The sequence below is a fragment of the Ovis aries genome, chromosome X (genome assembly GCF_016772045.2).
Source record: "Ovis aries strain OAR_USU_Benz2616 breed Rambouillet chromosome X, ARS-UI_Ramb_v3.0, whole genome shotgun sequence".
Taxonomy (NCBI): domain Eukaryota; kingdom Metazoa; phylum Chordata; class Mammalia; order Artiodactyla; family Bovidae; genus Ovis; species Ovis aries.
The window spans coordinates 30582985-30595823 of NC_056080.1; the positions used below are offsets into that span (position 1 = coordinate 30582985).

The 12839-nt window shown below is 38.7% G+C and overlaps 1 protein-coding gene across 16 annotated transcripts in view; it reads right to left on the reverse strand.

The window, feature by feature from the left end:
- DMD (dystrophin) overlaps window positions 1–12839 on the reverse strand; it is a 2668835-nt gene that overhangs the window by 219936 nt on the left and 2436060 nt on the right. For all 16 annotated transcript variants that reach the window (XM_060407875.1, XM_060407877.1, XM_060407874.1 and 13 more), the window contains one exon: window positions 5177–5237. In XM_060407875.1, the coding sequence (XP_060263858.1) occupies window positions 5177–5237 (61 nt within the window). The remainder of the gene's footprint in view (window positions 1–5176; window positions 5238–12839) is intronic.

Here is a 12839-nt window from a genome sequence, read left to right on the forward strand (position 1 = left end):
CAAATAATAGGGAGCTGGAGCAAGAATGAGGGCAAGATATGCTTTAAACATAGGAGGTAGTTGGAATCTGAAAAACTGCCCAGAAAATTGAAATTGAGGCAATATGGTACAGAGGGAGGTGGTGTCAAAACTCAGATGTTACTGGAGTTAGGGAGCACGGGTACTCAGAGCAAGATTCATCAGCGTAACTGCGAAAAGATCAACAGGATACAAGAGGACACAAACAGCAAAAGGTAAGTATAGGCTGATGGCCAAAATTTCATGCCGAGAATCAAATGCTTGGTCTAGTAGAACCACAGGGATGGTAGCCATAGGAATACAGAAGAGTGAGAACTCCAATCAGCCAATTTGGCAGTGACACAGCAATAGCAGTAAGAAATGCTGACTGAAGTGACTGTCAGCTTCAACCAGGGAGGTTTTATATCGTATTTTGCTAAGCAGAAACCAGCAGAAAGTGATGAGCAACTCAGATGCAACAGATGACTGGAGAAACATGCCTGGGATTGAGATTGGAGAGGACAGATCAAGGTTATTAGACACCCACAGCAATGTAGACAACATCCAAAATAACTAGCAGGAAAAGACAGACACTCCTTTGACCTGAGTTGTTTCTTGAACATTGTATGTTAAAAAGAGCTGAACAGTTAAGGATGTTCCCGAGAACCCCATTTTTCATGCTTTTGTGAAGTGCTTCAGACATATTTATAATGATGCCATGTACTGCTGGTGCAATGTACTGCTGGTGACTGAGTCAGCAGGTTTCTCCCAAGCTTCATTACTGAATGCCTCCTGATATTTAGCAACCACAGCGTCTTTGCAGGAGAAAAGGACCAGCTTGTCTAAAAATCAAATCCTTCCCAAGAGACAGCTGGCAGAAATAAAAGGTCAAACACTTGATCTGGTATTACACATAAGTAGCCACAAACCAACCTTCTGCTAGAAGAAATATATGTAGAATGGGTATGACCTCAATTGGTTTCTCCATGTGTGCATCAATGGGAGACTGTGAATAGCATTTTCTTTCTTCATGAGTGAACAGAGACTAGAGATGATGCTAACAAATTTAATAACCAATATTTGGGCCATTCCAGTCATGACACCCCAAGGAAGATATAACAGAGCTGGAGAAGATCCAGGGAAAAACAACTAAGATGATCAAGGGAAATGCTTATCTTTCATTCAAGGGCAGACTGAAAACCTAAAAAGGATTAGACTCTCAGACTGGGAAGATGAAAATGAAAAGGAGGTAGTGAGGGGATGTGAGATTAAAGTCAACTCTGGGTAAACAGAATTGTATTCAGTGAATTTCACTTAATTGGCGGCACTTAATTGGGGCCGCCCCTTGAGGTTAAGGGATGTAGATTAAAGAGAAACTGAAGTACATCTTTATTTATTTATAGAGAAATCAGTAAGTTTTTAGAACTTATTTCTAAGACAGGACTGAAGGGGAGGATGGGAAAAGTTTAAGAAACCACTGGATATTCTCAATGCCAATAGATTGCACAGTGCATTGTAAGAAATGGTCATGATGCATCCTGATATTTTTGAAATGAAAATTACTAGGTTAATCGACAACACAGCTATTGTTGTTTGCATGTGGGTCAGACTTCTGGGCTAGTTGCCCTGTGCGTCTAACCCAGTGTGCGATTTCTTATGCTCTTATTATGTCATCTATGCAAAAACATGTTGCATGCAAGTTTGGGATTCCTAAATTCTTCTGACAGTCCAGAACACAGAAAAATAATTTTCTAACTCATTAAGAAAGCAAGAGAGAGTCCCAGCTCTTGGCTCTGCGTGGTTTACCCATATGGGAGTCTGCAACATAAAAAGGTGAAAGAAATTCTAACAGAATGCAGCAGCTGGTTAAAGGCTATTATATTGAAATTTTCATGAGTTTGACAGTAGGCCAAAAAACTACAAAATGGCAGAGAGTGGAAAAGGCAGTTGTAACAGGTTGAACATTGTTGGTGATTATTTTTTCAGTGGCAATGAAAGCTGTAATCAAATAACCTGAAAGAGAGGCTGGCAAGGAGAAGAAGAGCCCCAAGGGGAAGGGAAAATGAAGACTGTAACAATGATGTACACTGTGGACTAATAAACTAGACAAACATGTAGTTTGAAGTTTCAAAATCAAGGTTCTTAGCATCATATGAAAAGCCAGTGTTAGGAGGCAGGCGTAAATGTTAGTTGATTGGCTATCTAGAGCAGAAGATATTGTTACAACCTCAAGGATGAGTGGCCGACTCAGCGACTAACTGGAACTGTGCTACTGGTATAGAAACTTCTTGTTACGTGGATGATCAGTTTATTTCAACATTGAAAAGGAACTATTATGTAGCATTAAAAAATATCCAGAGGAAACATTTGTTTCTGCAGCTGGACATATGTGGTTTAAAACTCTTGCATGGAAATCAGGACAAATAAGATGAGGACAAATGGGAGCTGGTTGAAATGATGTCATTATAAATACTATCATTATTGTTATTTGTGGACCAATAAGGTATCTCAAACTATGAATGCCATCTGCCAGGGCATGAGGTCCATTGGATCTTGTACAAAGTCATTTGGCATAAGCAGAATATTTTAGAGAGTAGTAATGTACAGTAATAAATCACAAAGGACATCAATAATCTGTTTATGGACAATGTTCTGAACATGTGTTCTCCCTATATTATGGCTTATCATTTTAAGAGTATATTTGAGAAACTGCACAATCTCTAATTTCAAGGAGATTATAATTGTACAGAGAATCGATCTCTGTAAAGTTTCAAGGACATCTTTGAGAAATTAGGTAATTCTTTATTCCAAGGGACTGATCACTTCAGAGGCTTTTAAGATCTCCATACTCACCTCTTTGCTCATTTTCTTGTCTATTGTTCTATATTTCTTACCATTAAACTAGGAAGAATAAAAGTGCTAAATTAAACACCAAGACCAAAGCTCCTATGGAACCTGGAGAAACTGGAGTAGACTGAGAGGGCATATGTGAAGCTAATTCACAGTGGAAAAATAGAATTTCTGTGTTATTTTTAAAACTGAGAATTTATATTCTGTTAATAATGAAAATAAATAATTAAAAAAATAAAGATTAAACTTCTTGAAAAAGAAGGCTGAGATCTTAAAGATTTTGAATTTGGACAAGACCATGGAACCAGTCACACACTTTTGATTCCTAGAGTTAAAAAGGAGCTTAGATGTTATCTAGTCCAACTCTTCATTTGAGAAATGAGAAACCAAGCTGTGTGCAGGTGAAGTGACTTGCCCTAGGCCATACAATCAACTAATCACAGAGTCAGGACCAGAAGTCAAGTTTTCTTATTCCCAGATCTGTGCTCCTCCCAAAATCACCACCATAATCTTCAAGTTGGTGACAAACAGGAAGGAAAATGGAGAGTGGCTGTCCTCTGATCCTATCGAGGAGCAGTAAGAGTCTAAGATACAGAGAGGAATTATAGCTTTTCTGGAATTCGTTTACTTTCCATTTTTTTGGACCGAATTCATTTCCACTGCTTCACAGCACTGTGCTGGGATCTTTCAAAGGAGATGTAACATCAGGGAGAAGATACATATTTAGGGAAAGGACAGTGGCATGAGAGGGGGGTACTCTAGAAATCCCACGAGACACTTAATGAACCCCAAACAGGTAACAATTTGGAGAATGATGGCTTAAAGATGTCTCAGACTCTCAGGTGATCCTAACATCTGGGCTACAAAAGGAGTTTTTATTTTAGCTCATACGGGAATTGGATACAGTGAGAATTTTAGAAATGGATTGAAAAAGGAGCAGGTCTTAGTCAGAAATGGAAATCTGTGATGATGAAGACACTGCTGTAGGAGACGACCGGGAGGAATTTGGATAAAATGGCTCCACAAAATATATAGCGCAAGTAAAGCAATACAGTTCATGTCTAAAAATCAGTACATTATTTAAGAGAATGGTTGATTTTAAATAGGTATTAAACCATGTACTTTAGAGTGACTAAATAATTATACACAACAAAAATAATAAAATCAAATTTGAAATTGGAAATTTTTAAGTAGGATCAAAACACATTGAGGTAGAATTTTTAAAGTGAGAGAAACCCTATCTGGAAAAATTTAGTAAGACCACCTTTCCTAAAGGATATAGCTCTCCTTGAGGAGCCAAAAACATCCCCTCAATCCCATTCTTCTGAGTTAACAAAATTGAGGCATGAAATCCAATTTCTTGAGAACTGTAGTAATGAAAATCTAGGACTGCCCTTATTGCTTGAGAACTGAATTATGAAGGATTGATGGGCAGTAGAGAATAAAAACAGACTCAATAAAAGATGGCAGGCTGAAAAGATGGAAAAACGTTTCATATTTTTAGTCAGACTGATAGTGGAAGCAAGTTCAAAGACTTAAGTTGGTATGGCAGACTATTTCGTGAATCTGATTTATTTAAATTGTTGTTGAGGTAGCCAACTGAAACTTAAATTTAAGCTGGACTCAATTACACAACTGATGAGTAACTCTTAAGGTACCATAATAACTCAATACTCTCTCTCCTCTCTCTTTCATGGCAACCCAATGTATCATAATTTGTATTTCATACAGCATCTTGGAGAAGGTGCTTTTAAGAACCTGTATGCCTTTGACTGACATAAATGGCCCCTGAAAACAATATCACTTTTGTTGTTGTTATGTGAAAAATGCCGAGTGCTATGTGTTGAGAATGAACACCTCCGCTCCACAAATCCAGAACTATTACCGCCTCCCTTTGGGTACATCAAGTATTTATTCACCTAAAACAGTCTGTGGACAGATAGCTGCAGACACCTTCCATCTTTGTCTAAAGAAGAAATGTGGGAAAAATCCCTGGATAAATAAAATTGTTCTTGTAAGTATTCACTGCCACTCTCCACAATATTATAGGCAGTTTCTACTCTATTGCGCAAAATCCACACCACCTCCAATCACAAACCATAACGTGTATGCTGCATTAACTGGACTTTTCCGAAAGGTACCTCCCTGTGGCAGCAGCAAGTTTTCAGTGGTCGCTGTAGCATGAGTTACTTATCCAAGCTTCTATGGGGAAGAAAGAACTAGGTATTGTAGGCCAGGCTAACAACGAGTTTTTAAAATAAATTCATCTGTGAATATACATATTAGCCAAAATACATGCCTCTTTAAGAACTTGATGTTTTCAACTTACTTGATGTAGTAGGGCACTTTGTTTGGTGAGATGGCTCTCTCCCAGGGACCCTGGACAGAAGCTAAAAAAAGGGGGGAAAGAAAGGCAAAGAGGTCAAGTTCATGGCAAATAAAAGAGACAGCATTAATCTCCAGAATTACAATTTTACACTGATATTGGTCTGTTTGTTCAGTTGCCCATGAAGACAGGACGGACTAACATGCTGTTCTGAAGTTTCTGTCTTGATATAAGTGAAATTGAACTCATTCAGGCACAAAGATAAATGCAAAGGAAAAAAAAAACCACAAAAACGTTCCACTGCTATACCTATAGAGCAGATAAGAAACTGAATGTGTACAGGTTTTCCCTTATGTGTCTCCATTGGGTGCTGTTCTTATAACACTTCCTGTTGCTGTTTTGCAGTATCTTTTACTATTCGATTGACTGGGTTTTATTAGTTTAGCAGCTGAAACATCCCTCTATGATATATTTATATTCTAAGTTATTGACACTAAAGTACTTATCACTCTGATATGATAGTTTTCCTCTTTATTTGGTTTGAACAGAATTCAATTTCATTTACTGATGACATGTTTTAATTGGTGCCTCAAAAATGTCGGGTGACCAAGCATGACCTGATTAGAAAAGATAACCCCAAGTGAGAGAATGGCACCTGATACTAGAGTGTAATAAAACTTTGGTGATGAGTGATGGATCCTACAGGTGAAATTAAATTTCACATACTGGGAATTCGTTTCATAACAACTTGATCGTATATCACGCAAATAAATCACTTTTAAACTGTGTTTTAAATGCTTAACTTGTAGTGCTGTGTTTTTTTTTTTTCTTTTCCAAAGTTGAACAACCTTTTATGTGCAGTTTAATATGATGGGGTTTTTTGGCTTCTTTAAGAGAAAATTATCATGTTAGGAGACGTTATACCATTTCCTTAGTAATAAAATCTTCCTCCTGAACAGAGTTTTAAGAAACTCCAGTTTTGAGACATAGAATTGCATCAAGCATATAAATATAAGAAGCATTCTTATTAACAACCAGTAATTTTATGTGTATGTCCATTTTTCCCCTGAATTTTCATCCTGCTTATAAGTTGAAGCACAGCTGATGTTGACCATTACTTCCTCCTATGAAAATCTCCTTCTAAACTAGTCTCACAGTAAATTCAGCCCACAGTGTATTGAGATGTAAGAAAACGTCAAAGCTAATATATCCTTGACCACACTGCATAATATGAAAGAACAGCTTCTAATAAAACTTTGCCCACTGCCAGACAATTTAAGGGTAATGAAACGATAGACTCTTTGTTTTATATAGAGCAATATGGGGCTCAAACCACCCAACCTTCAACCAGACATGCTGCTTTGTACCTTGGCGATATGTCATTTAACAGATATAAGACATGAATCTGTATTTAGCTGCTAATTATGCCTTTTCATTTTGGTGGACAGATTTTTAATATGGAGGAAAAAGACATTTATCTGTTGTTTGGAAGTAGTCCCTGCCTCCAAACTCTCCCTTTCTTTTTCTATTCTTCTCTCCTTCACCTTTGTCATTGTCTTCCCAACTCTCCCCTTGTCCATTATTCTTCTCTAGGACACAATTTTCTTGATCAGATTAGTACAAAGAGTAATAAGACCCAATCTGAGGACTTAGGCTAAACTCCCTGAGCTGACTGGGCAGTCTGCTCTTATGGGAACTTAAAAACCCAAGCCTTCTCTAGCATGAAACATGGTGGAGAGCCAGAAACCATGGCTCCTGGTTGCTCAGGGTGCCTACTTCTTAAAACCATAGCATAAAATCATAAGGTAGAAGAGAACTCCAGGGAGCACTTGGTCCAGTTTGCATTGACTGTATTGCCAAGGCTATGGATGGCTAAGCGGAGAAGGAATGGTTCTTCTTTTCATCAAGATTGCTATGGGCTGAGCTCCACCATTTGTCTGATCATCCTTCTCCAGTTCCCTATTATTCTGTTGCTGTTCAGTCACTCAGTCGTGTCCAACTCTTTGCGACCCCATGGACTGTAGCACGCCAGGCTTCCCTGTCCTTCACCATCTCCTGGAGCTTGCTCAAACTCATGTCCATTGAGTTGGTGATGCCATCCAACCATCTCATTCAGAAAGTCTGATCTGGAGGCTGCCGAGAATATCCTGATAGCAGAAGAGTCTGTTCTACTGGCTGCTGGGTGGGGTGCTGGCTGGGTAGGGGTGCTCTGCCTGAATGGAACAACCTTGAAGCAGAAAATCTAGCAGGAAACAGAGGAAAAGTGGAATGACTGCTGAGCGAATGGACAGACCCACACCAGGCATCTATAGTGGACTTTGTACAGTTAAACATTAAAAGGAAAAGAAAATTCCCCAGAAAATGCCAGAGTAGTAGTTAAGAATATGCTTGAACTAAAAAGCTGAATGGATATAATAATAATAAAAAAAATTCTACAAAAAGGTAAGTTCCAAATCAATATGAAATTTTAAGCTCTTATAATTAGAGTTTTTTATTAATTTTTACAGAGAGTATAGAAATTATATATGAAAATGGTGAATTTTTTTACCTTCTAAAATAAAAGCTTGTTGCCTTTCTGTGTAGCTATTAAACAGATCCGATGGTGAGATTCAGCGAAGCTTTTGTGCTGAAAGATGTTTTTCCCTCTTTGACTCACAATTCATAAATGCACCTAAGCAACTGCTTTGCAGTCATTGTTTGAAAGTCGGAAATTTTATACCAAAAAATGTCCCTGATGCAATAAAAAAGAAAAATAACAGCCTTCCTCCATCTTGCCCCTGCCCTCTATCCCTACCACATACACACACACGGCAACTACTTGCTTTAGAAATAACACACAATCGGACAATGGTTCTATGTGATTGGAATCATTACTCCTCCTCAGGAGATTGCCAAAAGGATGTTGAGCAAAAGCTCGGGGCTGTTGGATTCTGGTCTTGCATATATTCCAAAGTTGGTCAAATATCTGGTAACTCTTGTAAGTGTGTTTCAGAATTATCATTTCACTTCTCGAAGGAATGCCAATGCCAACAACAGCTGTTTCTTATCTCAAGGTACCAGTGGAAGCTTGTCATCCCTCACAAAGCTAGCCTACACGATAGGCAGACACATCTCTTATGCCTGACGTGTCCATTTTTACTAGCCCATCACATGCAGATTTACTGGCAAATAGTTTTTATGACACTCTGCTGTCCTTTGGTATTTTCTTATACAGATGTTTCTATAACTGCTACATGTAATTCTAATGCAGCTTTGTGATTCAGATTCTCAAGGGTAAAAACCATCCATTATCATATGGCAGCAGCACAGTGTGGTATTGTCTACTGAATTTAAATAGCAAACTACACATGAGTTTATTTATTCCAAAACCAACCTCTGCATTTCCCCTTGGTTACAGAAGCAGTATGATATCAACAGCAAGAAAGGGCAACGGTTCTACCTTCAAATGTCTTTCCTCCCTCGAGGTGACAGGATTCAATGTTGTGCCCAAGGTGTTTTTGAAAATCACCAGCATAGGCCCCACTGTTTCAGGGAAGTTCTCATTTCTACCATTTTCTAATGCATGATGAACAGAATGGGCCAAGGGGAGGCACCCTCGTGTTAAGCCCTATTTTAATCAACACAGGGGCCTAACCAGAAAATTAGAAAGAAAGCTAGTGTTATTTAACCTGTGCCAAAATGCACTCTCTGGAATTCAGACCCTCCTACGTCAGTAATCTTTCTACCTTTCTTATATTTGGTGGTTTTGAAGTTTAACGACAAAACTTGGGTCAAAAGAAAGTGGGGACAGGTTATAAAAATAAATAAAACCCACCAATTCACTGGGGACAAAAGAGAAACCTCACCTGTGGGGGTTATGAAAAAGGCAGTGGGGAAGATAGGCCAGCTCAGAAGCATGCGGATTCCAAGGATGGCTTTTATGGACTTAGTCTATCAAGATTGACTCTAGAGCAACATTTCTCAACCTTTCCCCACTCTCTGTCCCCTATTCCAGGTGTCTTTTCTTTCTAAGAAGATCAACACAGAAAACATCTTTATTTCTCTTTACTGAACTTCCATGTACTGAAGTCTATTTTTTCAGTCTACTTTTTGCTCCTAATCACCCTATGCCACAGATATACTATATCTGTATCAGTTTCTGCATTGTACGTATCTGTGCTTCACATATAAAGAGAATGAGTTTTACATCTCCCCAAAACCAATTTTTGCCCTCTTGGGCAACAATATCACTTTGTTGAAAATTCTTGATCTAGAAGAAGTGATGGGAGGGGTTGGGGGAGAAAGGAAAACCCCTCTCTGTGCCTGAAATTTGACTTCAAATAGCTCATTTGATATAGTCAGAGTGACTTGTAAGGTGGGTATTATTATTTTTATTTTGCAGATGATCAAACAGTTAAGATCACATGGTAAGACATGTCTAAGGTCATAAATCAGTAAGTATTAGATGGTAATTTTGGTTTATTACTCAAAGTTAAAGTCAGATGATTCAGGAAATGGAGAAAACACAGCTATCACATGTGTACTCTGTACCACGTGTTGTAGGTTTCTTAATGTAATCCTTCCAAATGCCCACCATGGTTACGCTATTCCATTGTTACACATAAAGCAACCCATGCTCAGAAACAGTCAGTAAACTAACTCAGCTAGTAAAGGGTCACACAGCTAGTAACAAGCGTATCCTGGATTGCCACCAAGTCTCTTTGGTAACAGCATTTTTAACTGTTGGGTGCAGCAATGTTCCCAAGGTCCTGAGAATGTTAGCTGAGGGTATTCAGGTGAGGCTCCTGGGAAAGTTCTTTCAAAGACTGACTGAACTGAAAGGCAGCTTTGCCCTTTTCCCACCTGCCTTCTTCCTGCCTTGGATGTGATGATGTTCGGAGCTATAGTAACCAGGAGAACAGAAGCCGTCTTGGTTGCAGCTCCCCAGAAACGGACAGGCACAAGGGTCTGAGTGCGAGGAGTTAGAGTCCTGATGGAGGGAAGCACTGGGAGAAGAGCCGAAAGTGAGTCAGGAAAGGGAAGAAAGCCGATCAAGGATGCTTTACTGCTCTGGGCAGCTGGGGCTCAGTGCAGCTGGGGCTTCAGTGTAGGACACACTTAAGAGTTATCCCCTGCACACCCAAAGGGGAAGGGAATGGTGAATTTAATAAATAAATAAGTATTTATTGCTTGAGGGCTATTTCTGGAGTGTGGGGAAGTCTTTAACTGCCCAGCACTTCCGGTATGCCCCTTGTGCTGATGAGCAGGTGCTGATGGCCAGAGATGCCCTTAAAGGCAGAGTCACAGGTATGTGTAGTTGGAAGCCTAGTTTTGGTAAGCCTGGCTATGGTGAATGCCAGAGGGGATATGGGCAGGACCCTCACAACTTAGGCTATAAGAATTATGCACTAAGAATGGCTGAGAAAAAGGGAGGTTCAAGAGGATGAGGCTATATATATATATATATAGCTGACTCACTGTGTTGTATAGCAGAAACTAACACATTAGAAAGCAATTATACTCCAATAAAAAACAAATAAAAATTTAAAAGTATATGAGAAATCTGTTTTTTCAACTTTATTTTCTTAAAGTCTTTTATCCTTTGACTTTTTAATTCAAAATTTTAAACTTTTTATTTTATATTGGAGTATCGCCAATTAACAATATTGTGATAGTTTCAGACAGACAGCAAAGGGACTCAGCCATACATATACATGTAACCATTCCCCCCCCCCCAAACTCCCCTCCCATTCAGGCCAGATAATATGGAGCAGAGTTCCCTGTATCATATAGCAGCCTCTTGTTGGTTATCCATTTTAAATATAGCAGTGCATATATGTCCATCCCAAACTTCCTAACTATCCCCTCCTCCCATACTTACTCCTGGCAACCGTAAGATTGTTCTCTAAGTCTGTGAATCTATTTTTGTTTTGTAAACACATTCATTTGTATCATAGAGAAATCTAGTTCTTGACCAATATGTAGCTATCATTTCAGTTTATCTCTGAATTTCTGTGTGAGAAACTTAGAGACTCCTACTTTGTGCAAGTCACTGTTATTTGAGTTTTCTGTTACATGCAGCCAAACCTGCTTCTAACTAGCCACTTTCACCTGCCCAAACCATCTGTGGTTGCTCACATCATTTTAAATGACTGAACAGTATTCCATTAGTAGAAGTACTAAACTGCATTTTAGAAGTTCCCTCTTTGGGACAATTTAGGTTGTTTCTAGTTTTTCACTGGTATAAGTAAGGCTGCAATGAACATCTATGTAGATAAATCTTTGCACACATCTTTGTTAATTTTCTTAAGTAAAATTCCTAGAAGTATATTTACTTGATTCTAGGATATGAACATTTTAAAGGCACTTTAGATAAATTATGTTCTTGCCAACAGGAGTCTTTCTTTACTGGTCAAGGTGGGAAGAGAAAATCTACGGTCCACAACAGGTCAATGGCATTCCATTGGTACAATTCTCAAGGCATGTTAGATATATTGTGTAATTCAATGGGCTATTTGAGAACATGCCTTTCCCATCTCCTCTTTCCGTGATAGATAATAAACTTTTTGAGATCAGAAAGGCATTCAGCACACTGGCATTCTACCTCAAACCCCAGCTCAGAGTCTAGAGGGGTATCTGGATCACTAAGGGTATCCAGAACACAGATTCAGAAGGGCTGGATTTGAGTCCTGACACCACCATCACTGCATGATCTTAAGCAAGTTTTGTTTTCTCCCTGAGCCTTATTTTTCTTGTATGCAAAATGGGAATAATGATACCTCCTTTAGTGAAATGTTATCAGGATAAAATGAGAAAATCAATATGAAATTGTTTTGCAAAATGTTAATCACCATACAAATCATGTTGCTATCACATAGTTATGGGATGCTGTCTGAATAGTAGTAGTCCTGGAATCAATCTCTTTGTCTCAACTGGGCAGCATTTGTCTTTCACCTTCAGATCCAGTTTTAACTACTATGAATGTGCCTCATATAGTATAAAGTGGGCCAGAGAGAAAAGTCTTTGGACATTATCTAACTGCCTAGGCTTGTGGTAACTTTTTTCTTCATCTTTGTCTGCCTAGACCAACGCCATCTTCCCAACAGAATCTTCATTCTTTAGGTAGACCATTTGTCCACTATTCATCAGTGTGAGTGTTGAACAGATTAGTTCATATACGATACAATGGGAAATAGCAGGTCATAGACTGTTTTATAATCAGAGGATCTGGATGATGAAAAGATAAGATTGTTCTTGAGGTACTATATACACAAAAGGTTATATAGATTAGAGGCAGGAGAGTGGAGTTTGAGAGGTAGTTTGTAAGTGACTTTTGTGTCCAGTGAAAGCAAGAAATCATAGATGACTCTATACTTCTAAGATGTATTCAGTAGGCAATTAGGAGTTTCACTGATAGGAAAAACAAACTGGAAGGTGAATTTCAGATAAATTATGTGTTTAGATGAAAATACTTGGAAGATGGGTCTTTTCACTGAAACTCAAGTGAAAGATCAAGACTGTAGGTACTATATAGTAGCTGAAGCTATAAAAATGGCTGAACTCTTTAAAAAAATATTTACTTATATTTATTTGGCTATACTAGGTCTTAGTTGTGGCATGTGGGATCTAGTTCCCTGACCAGGGATGGAATCCAGGGCCCCTGCAATGGGAGTTCAGAGTCTTAACC